At 44.3% G+C, this 22,061-nt stretch overlaps 1 protein-coding gene across 1 annotated transcript; it reads right to left on the bottom strand.

Annotated features, from left to right (window-relative positions):
- Positions 1–1,969: 1,969 nt before the first annotated feature.
- LOC143293900 (dehydrogenase/reductase SDR family member 11-like) lies at positions 1,970–22,029 on the bottom strand. The gene is made up of 7 exons (XM_076605254.1): positions 21,774–22,029; positions 9,379–9,588; positions 8,037–8,131; positions 7,158–7,287; positions 5,901–5,987; positions 3,905–3,970; positions 1,970–2,369 (listed from the first exon to the last, which is right to left on the bottom strand). Exons 1-7 carry the CDS (start codon positions 21,903–21,905, stop codon positions 2,328–2,330), a joined length of 762 nt encoding a protein of 253 aa, XP_076461369.1. The 5' UTR covers positions 21,906–22,029; the 3' UTR covers positions 1,970–2,327.
- Between the last annotated feature and the right edge of the window lie 32 nt (positions 22,030–22,061).

Genomic DNA, 22,061 nt, shown 5'->3' with positions numbered 1-22,061 from the left:
CATAACAGCCGATCATGTACTAACTTGGGATATGTTAAAGTCTCATCCCTATCATCTTCAGTGTTGACAATCTTCAGCAGTCCATTGATAATGTATGACTTTTTCAACTGCTTGTTAAATAGTCCAGTTGGTTCGCTGTTATAGTTGTTAGTTTTTCATTAGAAATATGTTATATTGTTATGCTTAAAATAAAACCAACACCTTAAATCAATCATTTTCTATATGTAACACACACGCGCGCGCGCGCGCGTTCGCACACTTACTTTCATTTACACGCATGCGTACACAGTAATCCCCCCCCCCCCCACATCCCTCCCCTCCCACTCGATTTTTTTTCCAACCCTCGTCAAATATCACTTACAGTGAAAAGACGTTAAACTAAAGAACGAACACACACACACACACACACACACACACACACACACACACACACACACACACACACACACACTTTTCAAATGTTACAACCAAGCCACCATAGAGATTTTCAGTCTTTAATGTAATATTCGTAATGTGCATGTGTGTGTGTGTGTGTGTGTGTGTGTGTGTGTGTGTGTGTGTGTGTGTGTGTGTGTGTGTGTTCGTTCGTTCTTTAGTTTAACGTCTTTTCACTGTAAGTGATATTAGACGAGGGAAGGAAAAAAATCGAGAGGGAGGAGGGGGAGGGGGTGGGGGGGGGGGGGAATTACTGTGTACGCATACGAGTAAGTGAAAGTGTGTGTGTGTGTGTGTGTGTGTGTGTGTGTGTGTGTGTGCGCGCGCGAGCCCGCGGCAAAATTGTAATTTATGTGTGTGTGACGAGAGCGACAAAGTTGGTATTTGTGTGTATGGCAAAATCGTAATGTATGTGTGTGTGCAGCAAAATTGTAATGTGTGTGTGCACATAAACACGTATATATTTCTGCACATTGCACACGGACTTACGTCTTGTCCGTCTCATGCCACATCGAATGAAAACACGTTAAAGTGGAGACCGAATGTATATTCACATTCATGATGAAGAAAAACAAAGTTCGAAATTTTGTCAAATCAATATTATGACCACAGAACAATGAAATGCAAATTGATTTGGGCTGCTTAAGCTGGAATTGCTGGGCTTGGAATACAGAACTTTTGGTTCGACAAATACTCGTTTCCGCAGGTGAGTAAAAATATAATTTGGATCATTATGTGATATTTCAAACCATATAGAGTAATATTCAGCACAAAAAAAGCAGCGATTTCCACTTTTAGCATATTTTTCATTAATTTAGGTAGCCTATTAGTCACACTGTACCCAATGCCTGCAGAGGCCCCTGTCATCAAGGCAACACGCCCAACCCAGCGCTCCATGCTCTCAGAAATGAGGTCTTCACCTGTCGTTAGCACTGCTGACCTGTTTTGACCGACAGGAGTCGAATACCCATGTTGCAAACATACCTGCCTGGGCCGCGGCAAGGGGAATGTTTTGCTCAGAATGACCTGGACGTTGAAAGGCCTGGGATCCTGGTCTTTTCACAGCCAGTGTTTTGACAAACACAACATGAGCCAACCAGATGTTTCTTTTCCCTTTTATTCCAGCTGTTACGTAACATTTTGTTAATGAATCAAGCATTAAAACAGTGTGTATGAACACATATAATTATGTGTGTGTGTGTGTGTGTGTGTGTCTGCGCGCGCGCCGCGTGTGTGTGGCCGTGCGCGAGCGTTTGTGTATGTGGAGTGTGTTTATGCAAGTGTGTGTGTGTGTGTGTGTGTGTGTGTGTGTGTGTGCTCGTGGTGTGGTGTGGTGTGGTGTGGTGTGGTGTGGTTGTGTGTGTGTGCGTTCGTGTGCGCGCTTGCGTGTGATATTGCGAGAACAGAGACCGCATCAAAGCCGCAGGCTGCGAGATGGGAAGTATAGATGTATATAGTAACATCTGGAGTGTGTGGATAAGCTCTGTATTTTGAATTTAAACATCCAAAGAATAAAACAAACGAAGCAAGCAAATGAAACAATTTTTTTTTATTACTGATATAAGTAAATAAAACATTGTTCTTTGGAAAATAAATCAGTATCGTTCTGAGGAGCAAGAAAAACATTCCCAAAAGAAAACAATCATTATATGCTAAAGAGAGCGAACTAAAACTTGATTTTTTTTAATTCTTGCGAGCAGCTAAAAAATCTCTGTTCCCTGACATCTCCAGAGTACGACCAGAAGCTTGTGTTGTTTGAACGAAAAAGAAAAAGTGCTGTGTTTCGAATATCAAAACAAACGCTGGGCTGTGAACCGGGCAGAAAGCACTTCGTCCTGACTATGATGAGCTGATCATGTTGTGGACAGAATAAATCAGTGTGCTGTCTTCCTTTAGGATGTCTCCTCTGTGGGCAGTATTACCACGTCATTCACCTGAAAACACACACACACACACACACACACACACACACACACACACACACACACATATATATATATATAATAGACATTTTTATTTCCTCTGAAACATACATTAACACTTTACTACACCAATATTCACAAGCATTCCCTCTCTTTCACCCTCTACCTCTCTTCCTTCCGTCTAATAACACTTCTAGTGAATAGACGTTAAACTGAAGATCTCACACACAGAGAAAGTAGATGAAGAACTACAGCAAAGCAACGACGACAGTTTCAGTTTCTCAAGGAGGCGTCGCTACGTTCGGACAATTCCATATACGCTTCACCACATCTGCTAGGCAGATGCCTGACAGCAGCAGAACCCAACGCGCATGTCAGGCCCTGAGTGCATGCATATATATTTGTGTACCTGTCAGAGTGGATGTCTTTTTACATAATTTTACCAGAGGACAACACTCTCGTTGCCATGGGTTCTTTTTCAGTGCGTCAAGTGCGTGCTGCACACGGGACCTCGGTTTATCGTCTCACCCGAAAGACTAGACGCTCAGTTTGATTTTCCAGTGAAGCTTCGGAGAAAGGGCAAGAGCAAAGGACTCTGTATTGACAGCTGAGCGTCTTAACCATTCTGTCGCCTTCCTCCTGAACGACAACAACAAATGGTAAATATGCGATATCATCATTTGAACAGATTCGTAAACGACAGTACATTTAAGACACAATATGATGATGACCCACATTAACATTTGAAGTTCTCAGTTTATATTTACTTAACTGAAGATACCGACAACAACAAAAACTACAACAAGAACAACAACAAAAATTCAACAATGTCTATTCTGTAAATCTGCCTCAGAAAACGCAACTCATATTGTTCTGTGCTACCCTGCTTTCAATGGCGTGAGACACCATCTAAATGAATTCTTTCAATGCATAACAATGATTTCAATGATTTTAGATCAACGTTACCATTGGCTTCTAAAAAAAGAGTCAATTATGATAAAATCCAGCCAGGATGTTTACAATAAACTCAACAGAAAGGAAATTGCATTATCGTAACGCTTCAATTTGCTGCTGAAAGTTTATTAAGATAAAAGTTATGGATAAGTCAGTTTTGTGTTCATACCCCGTACATGTCCATCTTTACTGTGGAACAGTGCCAGGCACAGGTCTTTTGCACGATCATTGAATCATTTCCCTCTCTTCGTCTCCACGTAGCTCTTATTAACTAACAGTTGAAGGAATGTACATATTGTTTACTGATGGTGAGAACAGCATCCCCCCCACACCACCACCGCACTCCGCAACCCCACCCCCCCTTCAGCAAATACACGGTTGTGCAGCCGTGTAACACGCGTTAAACAATATGAATTCTGATGGGAACGCGTACATGAATTCTTAAGTCCTTCGCTGAAATACCAAAGAGAGACAGACAGACAGACAGACAGAGACAGACAGACAGAGAGACAGAGACAGAGAAACAGAGAGACAGAGAGATACAGAGACAGTGACAGACAGACAGACAGAGAATTAACAAATAAAAAAAAAACCTCCACATGTGGCGGAGCTCCCAGGATGTACAAAATGCTGTCACTGACGTCGTCAGCCTTGAGATACTGCACACAGACACAGACATACATATACACATGTGCGCGCGCGCGCGCGCACACACACACACACACACACACACACACACACACACACACACAGAGTTTCTGTACATTCATGAGAATGAAAACCTTTGAAAGCCGCTTCGTTTAGGAAAACACGATAAAAAAGGTGGCGTGGTAACAACGGGATTACAACATTTCCATCACAGCAATAGGATCCAATTGAAAGCTAAGGAAGAGAGTAATTGGTTATGCCTGGTATAACTGATCGGGAATTTCATCCCACACCTCTAAAAAAAAAAGAGAGGACAAAACATATGGGTGGCGCTGCCCTGTAGAGACGCGCTCCACCCGGGGGCAGCTGCCCGATTTTCACGTAGAGAAATTTGTTGTGACAAAACTTTGTAGATTTCAATTCAATTCGATATGATACAATCCAGTACAACGCAATACAATTCAATACAATGCACTGCAACGTACTGCACTACACTATACTACACTACACTACAGTGCACTGCATTGCATTGCACTGCACTACACTACACTATACTGCACTACGTTACACTACACTGCACTGCACTGTACTGCATTGCAGTACACTGCACTACACTACACTGCACTGCATTGCACTGCACAACACTATACTACACTGCACTGTATTGCACTACACTGCACAACACTATACTGCACTACACTACACTGCATTGCACTACACTACGCTATACTGCATTGCACTACACTATACTGCACTACACTACATTACACTAAACTGCATTGCACTACACTGCACTATACTACACTATACTGCACTACACTACATTATACTGCACTACACTACATTGCATTGCACTACACTACACTGAACTATACTGCACTACACTACACTACACGACACTGCATTGCACTACACTACATCATATTGCATTGCACGCCACTATACTGCACTACACTACACTACACTGCACTGCATTGCACTACACTGCACTACACTGCACTGCACTACACTACACTACACTACACTGCACTACACTACACGACACTGCATTGCACTACACTACACTACACTGCATTGCACTACACTACACTACACTATACTGCACTACACTACACTACACTACACGACACGACACGACACTGCATTGCACTACACTACACTCGGGTCGTCGGTACATAACCATTAGGACCAAAACCAATCGCTTCGCCAAAACCTTTTTCTCCCAACAATGTCCTATCTCTCGAACAAACCCAGTGTGTTTAAAGAGAAATGTGCAATCAACAACCATCTACCTGAAGATCCAGTCATCTACCCCGTCCGCATGTAATGTGCGGCTCATGTTCAAACGTGCGGTTGTGGGGAGGGTGTGGGCGGGTGCGGTGTTGGGTGTGGGTGTGGGTGTGGGTGTGCATGCACAAGTTCTAATGTTCATATGCACATGTATGTGTCAACATTTATACTGCATCTGTGTTTATATATGATTTTCTATTTACGTTTGTACCTTTTTATGTATTGTCCCCTCCGACCCCGCTCCCATCCCCCAAATATTCTTTGTGACCCCGGTACACTTGGTAAAAAAAGACCTATTCTATTCTATTCTACAATACAAAACAATAACTCGAGTTTCGTTCTCAATGAACGCAACCGGTGACCGATCACCCAAGGGGCGTCATCGAGATTTTACTGTTCTGTAATGTTCCCACTCTCTTCGGGAGTTAAAAAGCATCAACCTGGTATAAACGTGTGCATCAAATTCAAAGTTAAAAGATTTAAATTAAACATGTGTGTGTGTGTGTGTGTGTGTGTGTGTGTGTGTGTGTGTGTGCGTGCAAGTGGGCGTAGTACACAACCATAGGCTCGCACACAGGAAAAACAGATGGCTCAGATATAAAAGGTAAAACAACGAGTCAGGTGTTCACTTATAACACCACATGATCTTACAGGCAAGATGGAAAACCCAGTTGCTGCATCCTCTTCTCCAACGAAACGTTTTGCGAATTCCGTCTCCACCATCCCTGGACAAACTTGCTGTCAGAAAAGAAAAGTTGTTTGTGTTCATACAGAATCAGAATGACAATCAGAATCACTTTAGTATCTCTACTGGGGAAACTGAGAGCGGTAAAATGAAAACATAAATAAAGCCATAAAAAGAGGCATACAACATAAAACACAACACCCAAAGTTAAGTCAAAGCATGAACACACTCCACGTAAATACATTCACATACATACATACGTACATACATACATACGTACATACATACATAAGGGAAAACACAGGAATGGGCGCGCGTGCACACACACACACACACACACACACACACACACACACACACACGCATGCACACACGTACACACGTACATAAATACACACACTCGCACAACCACATGCACTCAAACACACAAATAGACACACACACACACACACACACACAAAGAGAGAGAGAGAGAGAGAGAGAGAGAGAGAGAGAGAAAGAGAGAGAGAGAGAGAGAGAGAGAGAGAGTGTGTGTGTGTGTGCATGTGCAATCATGAATACACAGGCAAGTTTAAAGTTTGACTGTTGATATCAGTGAACACACATCCCCCCCCCCCCCGCATTCACAATGTATACATACATGTTTCTCTCTCTCTACACACACACACACACACATATATATATATGTATATATATATGCGGGGGGGGCGGGGGGGGGGGGGATGTGTGTTCACTGATATCAACAATCAGACTTCAATAATACATTTATTCAAACCTGGGGTGACCTCTGAAGGCCTGTTCACTGATATCAGCTGAGTTCATGCTGAGATCAGGCATCTTCTTTTATTTATTTTCTTTATTTAATTCTATTTTTTACAACAAAAGTGGTGTAGCGTACATGGGTCATACCGTACACATTGACACCTCCTTGAAACTGAAACTGCACATATCTGACGTAGGCGTTGTATTGTATTTTATTATATTACTCTTTTTTGTCACAATATATTGCTCTTTGTAAAATTCGGGTTGCTCTTCCCAGAGAGAGCGTATCGGTACACTGAGAGCGCCCCCCCCCCCCACCCCTTTTTTTTTTCTTTTCTTTTCTTTTTTTATGCCTGCAGTTTTATTTGTTTTCATATCGACGTTTCCTATGACGTTTTGTGGTCGTCAGACACTGAACACATAATTCATTACTCAGTGATACCAAGGCTCAGCAGTCTTACCGATATTCTGATTCGGGACTTGAGTGCTCTCAGTTCGTTCCTCATTCCCTGACACAGGGCCGACACGGCGAACTTGGTGGCTGAGTAGCAGTGAGACGGGATGAACGACGAGACGGTTTTGCCCGCAACACTGCAAAATGGCAGCGTCAGTTTATTCAAGTATTCTGTCACTCGATCTCTCTTTCTCTCACTCCGTCTTTGTTTCTGTCTCTCACTCTCTGACTCTGTGTGTGTGTGTGTCTCTGTCTATATGTCTGTCTGTCTCTGTCTCTCTCTGTGCGTTCAATGCATACATTTCGGAATAGGCATGTTTGTTGATTCTCGCCAGATTACGTATCATAGAAATCCTGCCTTGAAGGATAGAATTTTTGCTTCTCCCTCTCTCTCTCTCCTTCCCTCCCCTCGTTCTCCCTCCCTCCTCCCGCCTCTCTCTTTCTTTGTCTCAGGTTCTGTCCCATTTCCCACCTCGTCCACTTCCGAATCCCTCCTGTTTCACTCCCTGGACCTCTCGTTTCTAGAATCGAAATAAAGAAACATTTGAAAGCTGGTCCAGATGGAAGTTGTTGACGAGCATTTCCAGACATAACTGAGTGCAGACTGATCAAAGTGTGAGTACCATTCTCCTTCATACCTTCTGCCATTGCCAAAACGTAGATGGCACAATGAAAAATTGCGCATTCTCTCTTGTGCACTATTGGTAATGGATGTAGAAGATGAGCTAAGGCCAAAATGTACGGAGATACGATGGAATGTTATATTGTTAAAATACTTTCACCGCGTCGTCGTCTTTTCGTTGTCATTTTCGTCGCTGTCATTTTTACCAGATCGATGAGAGAAGTAACGTAGATGAAAACAGGGATGGTGTTTGATCCTAGCTACCTGTTGACGAGGATGATGTGACCATCGTCAATGTTGTTTTCCTGCATCAGCTTGAATGACTCCTTCGTCACCATCATCAGTCCCAGGACGTTCACCTGCAGAAGTTGAGTGGAAAAACAAACATGCACAATCCTTGCATCAAATCATGTTATTAACTCTGCCCCCTCTTTGACCATCTGCAACCAGGGTGTCTGAAGGATTGCCATCTTGCTGTGGTGGTGGGCGGGAGGGTGACTGAGGGAATGGGAGGTGGAGGGGCAGGGGGGGCGGTCGGTGAGGGAGGTGGGGGGAGAGGGGGGGGGGGTTGCGTGTATCAGGGACCCCTAGAGTTATACCGGTCGGAGCTTATTCTCCTGGTAGGGCCACCCAAGTAGGACAGGTCGAAGGGTAGAGGCTGGACATTGCACGATTCACTGACTGTACTCCACATTGGGGGATGGGCATTAACAGTCCAGTCTTGTTAAAAACAAACAAACAAACAAACAAACAAAAACAAACAAACAAACAAACAAAACCCCAACTTTCTTTCAGAAACAGCAACACTTCGTTACTGTCTTACATGCCAAAGGACATGATAGTTAACCTTAGTATCTAGTAATTCGATATGGCATTTGACAGCCAGGTGCAAGAACGAAGATGTTGAAAGTGTTGGGTTTAAATCTGAAAAGTATAGGGCTCGATTCATTCCAACTCGGGCCTTTGGGGTTAAAAACAGACCCCCCCCCCCCTTCCCCTCCCCAGCTCAGCCCAAAATGTGCGTAGTTACGCTGGTTTGGTAGGTCGGGGCAAGAAAGCCCAGTCAGGGTCAAATGCCAACCATCAAACCAATGACACAACTTCCGCTCGACAGTCGGAAAAACTCAACAAGGCAGGTGAACATGATATTTAAAAGTACGAAAAGAAAGAAAGAGAAAAAAGTCAAATACATGTTGGCCTATACACCAAACCTAAATAATATTATTGGAATCATCATAGCCTGCATGCATCTTTGGACAATAAAGTTACTGGAATCAGGAATCGTACAATTTGTGAAAAATGACTGAAATCCAGAGAGAGAAGGAGAGACAGAGATAGATAGATAGATAGATAGAGAGAGAGAGAGAGAGAGAGAGAGAGAGAGAGAGAGAGAGAGAGAAGGGGGGAGAGGGAGAGATTGAGGGAGAGACAGAGACAGAGAGAGGCAGGAAGACAGAGACAGAGAAAGTGAGACAGTACAGAGACTATGTCTGTGAGATCTTGCTTAAAGCACTGCGCACATAAAAACAAAAATTGCATGATTATAGGAATGAAAGATTGTTAATCGTGTGTGTTCCGAGACATATTTTCGTCAAGCATTTCTCACGTCAAACATGTGTTTCCACTGAGCAGGATCGCCAGTGAGGAGCGGTGCATCATGGGCCAGACCAGCGTTGTTGATGCAGACATCCACACGGCCCAGACTGCTGTGCTGACGTATCATCTGGAACATGGCCGTCACCTCCTCCTCCTTGGACACGTCACACTTTACCGCCGTCAAGCTGCCCGGATGTTCGCTCAGCTCCTCTCCAAGTTTCTGTGGTAAGATAGGAGGTGAGGTGAGGGAATAGATGGGACGGGGGTCGGCTGCAATGAAGCAGTTCTGGTTTCTAACTCTGTCTTCAAGCATATGAGAACATTGCTTCGTCACCCTGTGACAACCGTGTGCCATTGTCCTTGGAAGTTACCAGTTTCAGAGGGAGGGATCTTTGTTCTGAAATACAGTGCAACACTGACGTGTTTCTATTTCAATGGTGCAGCGTATATGGATATGTCCGTACACTATGGCACCTCCTTAAAATGAAAGTGAAGCTATTTCAGTGGTAGTACATTCCATCTGAGCCAATCAAAATACAACCTTACCATAAAATGCCAAAGGCTATCAATCATGCCTTCTGTTTACAGGATTTGCCAAAAACTTAGGTATTATTTAATCTACAAATAAGTTCACGTCACGACGGAACTACAGCTTTCAATAGATCACTGGCTGTGAGCGAATGTTTTCCTTGCAAGGGGGAAAATGATCACTGTCATCCGTTTAACACTCCAGTAAGGAGATAAAACGAATAGATCATTAAGCAAACAAACAAACGAAAGATAAATAGACTGAATAAATACATATCAGTAGAACTGCAATGGGCTGTGAAGAGAAAAAAGTAACAGCAGTAGTAGAAGATGAAGAACAAGAACAAGAAGAACACGAAGAAGGAGGAGGGGGAGTGTATGTGTGTGTGTGTGTGTGTGTGTGTGTTGTTGCGTTACCTATCTTAGGTTTTCGTGGCTAGTTAGTTACATATAGGACTTCGCACGCAGTCGCACTAAAGAACCAGATATGCCGCCATGGAGGTTCCAGCTCAAGTCTTTATATATAATTGAATACCGATCGGGCCAACTGTGGATGGCGTACATTTAAGAATAAGGCGACTTGCCTTATGTCACATCCCCCTTTCTCGAGAATGATAGACAATCAAAATCAAGATTTAACTTTAACAAAAAAAAACACTAGTACGAACGAAATAAAATGAAACCGAAGTAAATCGAAAACGAATAGATAGCACACAAAGGCGCCTTAAATGAATCGATAGCACACAAAGGTGACGTCTCTTCTTTCGTCTTTTCTGAGTGGTCAGTCTTTGGACCCCACATGGCATCACCAATCAAGTCTTTGTGGGGCCTTCACAATGCGGCCTCTTCTGGTCATCTGGGCTGCTGGAACAGGGCTGCTCACAGGAGGTGCACCATGGGACGGACCTGGACTGGAAGCAGTAGCCCTGGGTACACCAGACACAGCTGGACTGGTGACAGCACTGGAAGCGGCAGCCCTCGGTACACCAGACGCAGCTGGACTGGTGACAGCACTGGAAGTGGCAGCCTTCGGTACACCAGACGCAACTGGACTGGTGACAGCACTGGAAGTGGCAGCCTTCGGTACACCAGACGCAACTGGACTGGTGACAGCACTGGAAGCGGCAGCCTTCGGTACACCAGACGCAACTGGACTGGTGACAGCATCGTCCCACGGAAAAGGACAAGAAGCCACCTCTGTATGTGGCTTGGCGGAAAGCAGGGACGAGAGTGGTCTGGGGACAGGTTTGGGGATTTCAGGATTTGGGTCTCGAGGAACAAGGAAACGGCGATTGCGGCGTTGGGGTCCATGGGGTGTCTGGACCTTGTAGTCCCTGTTGGGAAGGGAGTGAATGATGGTCCCTGGAGTTTGGGCTGGATGTACCCAAAATTGGAAATCCTCAGAAAAGTCAAAGAATATCAAAAAGAACAGGTACAAGGCCATCACACCATCGATCGCCTCAAAGAAATAAAAGCAGAGAGAGGGAGTGGCCGTAAGTCTAACATGAAAGGTAGAGCACGATGCTTTGTTAATCAAAAAAATATCGGCATCATTTCCAAACCAACATTGCGCAAATTTCTTCAAAACGGAACAGAGTCTCTGTGGGCTTTTCCAAATACAATAGACTGAGCAACACACTAGACGCCACTTTCTTGGCATCAGAGATCTTTTCCCATCCCTCATGCGGCCAATCAGTGGCAGCCTCTGTGCGTGTGTGTATGTGTGTGTTTGTGTGCATGTGTGGGTCTGTATTTTTGAGTGCGTTTGTGCATGCGCGAGAGTGTAAGTGTACACAAGTGTCAGTAGAGTTCTGTGCACGTGCGTGTGTGTGTGTGTGTGTGTGTGTGTGTGTGTGTGTGTGAGGGGGAGGTGGGGGTGCAAGGGGAGGTGGGGTAGAGGATGAGGTATATGAGTGTATGCATGCCTACACTGTGGGAGCAACAGGATATTGGAACGGATATATATATATATATCTTTGTACATATGTGTGTGGAGATATGGGTATATGTGTGTGCGCTTGTACAAGTAAGTGTTCATCTGTGTGTGTGTGTGTGTGTGTGTGTGTGTGTGTGTGTGTGTGTGTGTATGTATGTGTGTGTGTGCCGTGGAAGCTGTGATACGTAGACTAGAAATGAGTGTGTGGAGGAGGGGGGTAGAGGAGGTGCAGGGTAATGTGTGTGGTGTGTGTGTGTTTGTTGGAGCTCATGTACGTTTATATGTATTTGACTGTGCTTTCATATCTGTGAAACTGCATGCTCGGTGCATATCTGTTATGCATGTGTGGGTGTATATGTGAATATGTGTCTTCATGTTTTACATCTATTTGCTTTTTTTTTTTTTTTTTTTTTTTACATTATAGTTATTATTTATTTATTTATTTGTGAAAGCTTATCTATCATTTATTCACCTTTTTTTTTCTTTTTCTTTTTTTTTTTTCCTCAAGGCCTGACTAAGCGCGTTGGGTTACGCTGCTGGTCAGGCATCTGCTTGGCAGATGTGGTGTAGCGTATATGGATTTGTCCGAACGCAGTGACGCCTCCTTGAGCTACTGAAACTGAAACTGAAACTGTACCCAAACTGGCCGACCAGGATGTAGAACAGTTGCTGAACGGGCACAGTGAGCTCTATCAAAATTGTCTTTCTGCTTCTGCTTCTTGATTTTGTCTCTTTGTCTGAAGTCCCTCCACTTCTTCCCCTTCTCACGGGAGAGCTGCAAAGGTGCTGATGGGACAACAGTGCGGACTTTTCTGCCAAACAGCAGCTCGGCAGGACTCAGGCCCTGCTCCAATGGTGTGGACCGGTAAGCGAGGAGAGCCAGGTAGGGGTCTTCTGCCTTTGTAAGTAATGACTTCATGGTTTGGACCGCCCTCTCCGCTTCTCCATTACCCTGTGAGTAGTGGGGGCTGCTGGTAATGTGAGTGAACTCGTACTTCTGTGTGAATTCCTGGAACTGTCTGCATGCAAACTGGGGACCGTTATCGCTTACAACGATTTGTGGAATTCCATGGCGGGCAAAAATACTCTTGATGTGAGATATCACATGATTGGCTGTGGTGTTACTCAGTGTGACCACCTCAATGTAGCGTGAGTAGTAGTCAACAACCAGAAGATACTGCTGTCTTGAAATCTCAAACAAGTCCATGCCAACCTTTTGCCATGGGAATGCTGGTGTGGCAGTTGTGATGAGGGGTTCTGGCGGTACACGTCTCTCTTTGATGCAGATTGGGCACTTCTGGGCCATGGACTCAATTTGGGCTGATAGCCTGGGCCACCAAACACAGTCTCTGGCTAGTGCTCGACATTTAACGATGCCTTGGTGTCCAGTGTGCAGCTTCTCAAGGATGTCAGCTCGCAGGATTTCTGGAATTATCAGTCTGCTCCTGTAGAGAAGTATGCCCTCTTGCACTGTGATTTCTGAGTGGACAGACCAAAACACCTTCAACTCTGGATCATCTGGACTCGAATTTGGCCAGCCTTCCTGGACATATCGGTATAGCACCTGACAAACTCTGTCTCTCATACATTCATTTCGAATCTGTTCAAGTCGCCACTCTGATGCTGGCTGGTTCTGGATGACCTGATGTACGAAGAGATCATCCTCCTCTTCTTGCGTCTTCTCTTCTGGTTTTTGTTTTCCTGCTGGTGCACGTGACAGAGCGTCAGCTGTCACAAGGTTTTTTCCTCTTGTATACTCGATGGAGTACGAGAACCGCATCAGACGCATTCTGAATCTCTGAATCCTGGGTGGCAGACCTTCCAGGCCTTTAGACTTCAGAAGGGCCAAAAGGGGCTTGTGATCTGTTTGGATAACTAAATCCTGCAGCCCTACAATGTAATCTGCAAATTTCTCGCATGCCCAAGTCACAGCAAGGGCTTCACGTTCAACTTGCGCATACCTTCTTTCTGTGTCTGTCATGCTCCTGGATGCGTAGAACACTGGTTTTAAGTGTCCATCTGACTGTTTCTGTAGGAGGACTGCACCAAGGCCAAATGAGGAGGCATCGGCTGAGACCACTGTTTTTCTGGTTGCATTGTAGTGTGCCAAGACTGGAGCTTCTGTCAACTGCTTCTTGACTTTTTGGAATGCTGCCTCCTGAGCTGTGGCCCAAGTCCACTCAACATCATTTTTCAGCAGATCTCTAAGGGCCTTGCTGTCATCTGCTAGGGTAGGTCCTGCAAATTTGGCAACATGGTTGATGATTCCCAAGAGTCTCCTTAGGTCTGACACATTCTGTGGCCTGGGAAAATCCTTGATTGCAGCGATTTTTTCTGGATCCATGGCTATCCCATCCTTGGAGACAACATGCCCGAGGAATCTGATTTGGTCTTTGGCAAACTGGCACTTGTCTCCATTTAAGGTGACGCCTGCCCGTTGGAGGGTCTCCATCACCTTCTTCAAGTGGATGTCATGCTCTTGCTTTGACGACCCACAGATGAGGAGGTCATCAATGTCACAGATCACTCCATCGTGATTCTCTAACAACTGATTCATGCGTTGCTGGAACACCTCAGGCCCTGAACTTATTCCAAACGGCAACCTGGTGTAGCAATACCTCCCATAGGGAGTAATGAATGTAGTCAGCTCTTGACTTTCTTCATCCAAGGGTATCTGGTAAAAACCAGAATTGCAGTCAAGTTTGGTAAACACGGTTGCGCCTGATAGTTGAGCCAAAAGTTCATCAGTTGTTGGCAAAGGATAGTTCTCCCTTCGAACTGATTCATTGAGTTTGCTCAGATCCACGCAGACTCGGACTCTCTCATTGCTCTTGGGGACAACAACTATAGGGGCACACCAGTCAGTTGGCTTGCTAATGCTGCGGATCACTCCCTGCTGTTCCAGCTGATCCAGCTCTACCTTGACCTTCTCTCTCAGAGGATGGGCTAAACGACGTGGAGCTGACATAGCGTAGGGAGAACACTTGTCTCTGAGGCGGATTTTGTAAGAGTCCTGTAACTTGCCAAGACCTCTGAAGAGTTCAGGAAATTCTGCTATAAACTGTGTTTCCTCAGTTTCCTTCACCATGTTCACTCACACAATCATATTCAGGGCAGTGATAGCAGGCCGACCTAGCAATGCTTCACTGAGGCCACTAACGACGTACACTTCCTGAGTGGTTGTGTGGTTCTGGAAGGTTAACTGTGCTGTGAACTTGCCAAGGCAAGGGATCTGGACTCAGCTTGCACCAAACAGCTTCTTGTTTGATCTCTGTAGTGATCTCTTGCCTTTTGGCACCATCGATGGTGGCACTACAGTAACATCTGCCCCCGTGTCCAGCTTGAACACGTTATCCATGCCTTCCAATCTAACCTTGGCTTTCCATGGATCTGATGTTGCCTTGTGATTGACTGAATCCAGGAAAGCATCTTCTCTGCGTGCTTTGGAGTTCTCTTTAGGCCTAAAAAGACTTGCCACTGTTGCTTCTTCTGCTTCTTCCTCCAACCTCCTGACTGAATAAGGCAAAGAGCAACAAACTGCAGCATAATGACCAATCTTGGAACACTTCCTGCATGTGGCTGCTTTTGCAGGACAAGCATCTCTTCTATGTGGACCCCTTCCACACCACGAGCATGGCTTGCTTCCTCCTGATGATGTCCGTTTCCACGGTGGCATGCTCTGTTGCGGTCCTTGTTTGACTTTGTTTACTTCAACTACTTCTTCACTGCTCTTACCTTCTCTAAATGTTCTGGACTGCATTGACCTTGCTCTAGCCTTGGACGTTTCTTGGGCTCTGCAAATTTCTACTGTTTGCTGAAGTGTAAGAGTCTTGTTTTGTAGCAGTTTCTCCCGTGTGTCATCGTCTATCACTCCTATAACAATTCGATCTCTGACCATCCTGTCAGGCTCCTTGAAATTGCATGTTTTTGTCAGTTTTCGCAGGGCTGCAACGTATGCATCAATGGACTCATCCTTTGATTGGTTTCTTGAGTGGAACTTGAAACTCTCATACACTTCATGAGTAGTTCCCAAGCAGAAGTCACTGAATTTATCAAGAACTGTCTCGATGTCTTTATTGTTTTCTCCCTCTGCAAACGGCAAGCCCTCATAGATTTCCTGTGCATCCTCTCCGATACATGCGAGCAGGACGGCACAGCAATACTCTGATGCTTCTTTGTCTAAACGAGTTGCAATTTCGTAATTCTGCCATTGTCGAAGAAATTTTCTCCAATTTGCTTCAATGTCCGAAGAAACATCTAATTTTGCTGGAACTGGAATATTTGCAGTAAAATGCTTCTGTTGTTGCTGTTCTGCTGCCATACTGAAGGTACCTACTATCAGTATTAAATATTTTGATTAGTCAAGAGCACTGACGTGACGTACACAAAATGTCAAACTATGGTGTTACGGGAGGAACTTGTCAAAGGTCAAACGTCATTGTTTTTAGGCCGACACTGACGTCTGGATCTACTGAGCCACTGTGAATGTGAGTGTGACGTAACATTAGCGTATGTGCGACACATGAAAACTGTTCCGTGTTCGAAGCCGTGTGCAAAAAAAAAGAGAAAAATTAGACCGTTACCTGTTTTCCACAGTTTTTAACCGTTCTCAACAAACAGTAGCCATCTTCTGACACCATGTTGCGTCACCTATCTTAGGTTTTCGTGGCTAGTTAGTTACATATAGGACTTCGCACGCAGTCACACTAAAGAACCAGATATGCCGCCATGGAGGTTCCAGCTCAAGTCTTTATATATAACTGAATACCGATCGGGCCAACTGTGGATGGCGTACATTTAAGAATAAGGCGACTTGCCTTATGTCACATGTGTGTGTGTGTGTGTGTGTGTGTGTGTGTGTGTGTGTGTGTGTGTGTGTGTGTGTGTGTGTGTGTGTGTAAAAGTTAGTAAAAGGGTAATATTCAAATAAGAGATTAATTAGAACAATTCAATCAATATACAGTAAACACTAAAAGGTAACATGAAAACATATGTTAACGAAATTAATCTCAGACTCACACAGTGGGGATAAAAACTACTCTAGCCCAAAGTCATTTTACATAAACTGAACTATACTTATTGGCCTATCTTAGTGTGTGATTGTGCGGGTGTCCTTGCGTGTGCCCGCACGCGTACACCTGTGTGTGTGTGTGTGTGTGTGTGTGTGTGTGTGTGTGTGTGTGTGTGTGTGTGTGTGTGTGTGTGTGACGTATTCCTACGTTTTGAAGTGAACATGTTTTTAACAGCTTGAGGTACAATTACAATTTAACATTTTGAGGTACAATTACAACATACTCTTGATATATTTGGAAGGTACAGCAGTACAGTTGGAATACATTCTTTATATATTTAGAAGGCACAACATTTTTCAACCGAGTGTGTGTGTGTGTGTGTGTGTGTGTGTGTGTGTGTGTGTGTGTGTGTGTGTGTGTGTGTGTGTGTCCTGCACGTGTACAAAGTGAACATAATTATGGGTAGCAGCTTGAGCTACAATTACATTATTTTCCCTTTTATTTGGAAGGGAGAAAGAGTGTAATACGAAAGTGGCATATTGGTATAAAAACAACAAGAAACAAACAAAAGAAGCAAAAACAAACAAAACAAACGAACTACTAACAACACGACAATATCTCTCATATGAACAGTAAACCAGAAAATATAAATGGCATGGACATAATCGATCACGATTTCTGAAACGATGTCACAATAACTTACTACGATAACAAGATCCTGAGCATGCCAGATGATGTAAATCAGACTAACTTCCTAACTCAGCTGCTTCTCAATAACTCACCTATCACACATAGAAATAAAACATTTTTCTTCCAGTCCTGGCAGAGAAATGGAATTGAACAAGTTCAACACATCATTCATCAAACAGAGAATACATTATGAACTTTAGATGAGATACACAACATTATTGGAGGAAGAATTTTGTTTAATGTCCCGTCTCACATATCGCTGATTGAAGACATTTTGTTAAAGTATTTATGAATACATTTCAGTGGTGTGTGTCCATCGAGATCGATGATGACCATCGTTGTCATCCTGCTGGGGGATGGGGGGAGGGTGGTGGTGGGGTGGAGGGGAGGATGCTCATGAATCTATCTGTGAATGCGCAGATGGCTGAATAGTCCAATCTGCGCACAAAATGTTCGCTGACAATTGGGGCAGACAAAGACAGGCATACCATTGTCAGGGAGCTTGTTTGCCCGTGACTTTCTGGCTTGCCTCTTCTGAACAGCTGCAGCAGTCCTGTTGGCCTCGCACAACTTGGCACCTTTGTGCACAGCAGTGCGCCATTTGTCACGGTCCACTGCAGATTCCTCCCAGGAGTCAGGGTTGATATCAAACGCTTTCAGAGAGACTTTCAGAGTATCTCTGAAGCGTTTCTTCTGACCTCCGTGTGATCTCTTCCCTTGTTGCAGCTCGCAACTTATCGGTTCAACGGAGAAGAAGGCGGTTACAGCAACGCACTGTGGAGTGCAGAGAGCAAGATGAGACACCAAAAGGATATCTTGGTCATCCACTGCATCCGTGCTCATCCTCCAGTCGTCTCGACTTAGTCTTGCCACTGGAAATTGGTGGACCCGGACGAGAGAGTGAGGTTGACGTTGCGCAACTCATCTTCACTTTAAACAAACTCATCGCGCAAGTCATCAGTCATCCAAAATGACATTTCAGTATTATCGGTTAGAAGGGGTGGAAGACGTAAATGAATGGAGGGTTGGGGTGAACTGGGCAAATGAGGGTGAAATGAGGGTGAATACAATACTTGAAAACAACGTTATAGTCAACTCAGTCCCCAGTTACTGTCTTCAGTCGATACAGAGAGGAGTCAGACACACAGATGAACAGATAGATGATATAAAAGGACTCAACACTAAGCCAAACGATATAGAGATAATGTTAACACTGCTGGAAAGGAATCAGAGATCCATGCGGTTTTAGCTTTTGGCGCAGAAAATTTGGAATCGGTATGAATAAATCGGTATGGTCAAGAGATGAAGAAATCACAAAAGAATCAAAATTAAGAGTTCTGCTCTTGAAAATTCTTCACACTATCTACCCAACATATATAATCCTAAATAAATGAATAAAAAATCTAAAGACATGAAAATAACTGCCTATTGCAGTGACACAGTTGACTACATAGAACACTTTTTTCTGCGACTGCCCAATTCCACAGGACCTTTGGAAATGCATAGAAAAGACAATCAATCAAAAATCAGGTTGAAATTATCAGCTACAGATATGCTATTTGGTGTCCAAAATTCCTCTCAGCTCAAGCATTTCAAACTTATTGTTTTAGTTGGAAAAATGTATATGAGCATCTAAAAATAAAAATATTAAAAAAAAAGAAGAAGACCAAAAAACAACAACAAAACAAGAATCTTCTTCGCCTCTGCATTGGAAATGAAGTTGACCTGGCAGAATTATTCAATACGCGTTATAATTCCTACATAATTCCACATCGTTGCGCATACTCGCAGGCACACACTCATAGAAACACACACGCACGCGCGCGCGCGCGCGCGCACACACACACACACACACACACACAAACACACACACATACACACACACCACACCACATCACACCACACCGAACACACACACACACACATACACATACACACACACCACACCACATCACACCACACCGAACACACACACACACACACACACACACACACACACACTTACGCACGCACGCACGCGCACACGCACACATAGTAATTGAGAGGATGTGGATGACAGAGACACTGTGCCCAGGATCCACGCGCACTGGAGTAAAAACCCAGACAAGTAAGAACTCATCAATCATTGAAATTGGGAAATCGTCCATCATCAGAAAAAACACTAATAATTTGATATGTGTCTGATGTATGCCAGATCATATATGAATGATATGGATACTTATATGGCGCCTGTCCTCGGTCGGAGACCAAGCTCTAAGTGCTGTACAAACATGGAGTCATTCGCACAATAGGCTGCCTGCCTCGTCAGAGTTGACTGACAACTGTCACTGGGCATTCATAATTCGTTTCTTGTGTCATCCAATCAAGTTTCAGTCACGCACATCCACACACATACATACATGTCGGCAGCCACACTCTGTTTTCGGGGGAGTGCATGCTGGCTATGTTCTTGTTTCCATAACCCACCGAACGCTGACATGGATTACAGGATCTTTAACGTGCGTATTTGATCTTTTGCGTGCGCATACACACGTAGGGTGTTCAGGCACTAGCAGGTATGCACACATGTTCACTCTGTGATGATTATGTATGTAGTAAAGGGACTTCCTGAGAGGATATCACCATTTGCTGACCACTGCTGACTACTGTTGGTCATTGCTAACGGCTACTTGCCACTGCTGACCAGTACTGATCACTGCTAACCAGTATCTAACTTTGCCCATATCGTATTATTTTATGACAGTTATCCAGCATTGGGACTTCTAGAGGGATTTTGCCATTAACCGACCACTACTGACTGCTGCTGACCATTCTTGTCAACTGCTAATCATTGCCGAATTCTTTTCATAATGCAGCATGTAACTGTTTATGCATTGTTTAGACTATTCACTGACCAGTACTGACCACTACTCAAAAAGTTTTATTCCGCTTCATGAGTGCAATATTAGTACTTTTTCACCGATTCGGCCACTGCTACCCATAGCTGACCACTGACCAGAAACCCAAACAATGTATGTATAATGAAACATACCTAGACCTTGGGAATATGGACCTAACAAAGAATGTGGGAACATGGACCTGGGAGTACATAGACGTGCTCCCGTGGGATGGTACAGCCGTGCGTTCTCCCGTTCGCTCTTTGTAGGTCGTAAAGAGAGGCAAATGGAAACACACAGAGAATGAGAGAGAGAAAGAGAGCTGACAGAGGGATAGGCAGACAGACAGAGTGACAGACAGAGACAGAGAGACAGGGAGATAGAAACAGGAAGATAGAGGCAGACATAGAGACAGAGACAGACAGAGAGACAGACACAGGGACACAGGAAGATAGAGACAGACAGACATAGAGACAGAGAAACAGACAGACAGAGACAGAAAGAGAGAGATTAGAAAAAATCTTCTTTTTGTTTCGTACGAAGAAGAGAAAGAAAGAAATATAGGTATACCAACACGCTTTCTAGCACGTATGAATTAGGTCGGGGTGGTTAAAGTGCAGAAAACCTTTTTTCTTTCTTTCTTTTTCGTGGTGCAAGCGCGTGGGTATTTGCTAGCTGCTTTGGCTAGGTGCTTTAAAAAGAAAACGACAGGGGCAATAAAAATATTAAAAAAAACAGATATAAAAGAACGCTGACACGAAATCTCTGCTGTAAAGAGTTGACCCAAATCTGGCTGCATAATTTGATAGTGTTAAAGGATGTTGTGAGTCTACGATTTGTCCGTCTTTCGGGTCGCAAACAAAACAGAAGAGAAAAAAAAGAACACGCAAACACTCCTTTTGAAAGAGACCTGATGAGCATGATAGCACGTTTTAGAGAACACTATCTGATACGCAGGAGACAGAGGGGGGGGGGGGGGGGGGGGATTGTGTATTTTATGTGTGCTGTTTGCGTGCGTGCGTGCGTACGTGTGTGTGTGTGTGTGCAATTATGCATGTTTTGTGTGTATGTGCGTGTGAGTGTGTAAGTGTGGTTATGTTGTTTTGTGTGTGTGTAGGCCTATATGTATGTGAGTGTGTAAATGTGCATGTGTGTATGTGCGCGCGCGGGTGTGTGTACATGTGTGGGTGTGTGTGTGTGTGTATGTGTGTGTGTGTGTGTGTGTGTGTGTTTGGTGGGATGGATGGTTGCATGCACGCCAGCAGAACGTGAAAGATAGAAACCGACCAAGAATAAATTCTGTATAGTTGTGCAGGACGAGAGCATTAGCCTGCACTGTAAATATCGCTTTTTATAATCTCACCTGAATAGCAGCGATGTTACGAGCACAAGCCACCACCTTCATCCCTCGTTCCACCAATGCCTTGGTCACACTGTACCCAATGCCTGCAGAGGCCCCTGTAACCAAGGCAACACGCCCAACCCAGCGCTCCATGATTTTTCAGAACTCGTACAGACAACAGCTCAAAACTGTCAGCGCTTGTCCGCTTGTTGACTTGCGGGAACTGGTTTGCAGCACAACGAACACGCCAGCTTTTAATGCGACTGCCTGGAGTGCAACTAGTCGTTATCATACCTACGAGTTGAAATT

Source organism: Babylonia areolata, chromosome 1 (genome assembly GCF_041734735.1).
Source record: "Babylonia areolata isolate BAREFJ2019XMU chromosome 1, ASM4173473v1, whole genome shotgun sequence".
Taxonomy (NCBI): domain Eukaryota; kingdom Metazoa; phylum Mollusca; class Gastropoda; order Neogastropoda; family Buccinidae; genus Babylonia; species Babylonia areolata.
This window is presented reverse-complemented; position numbering and strand designations above follow the sequence as displayed.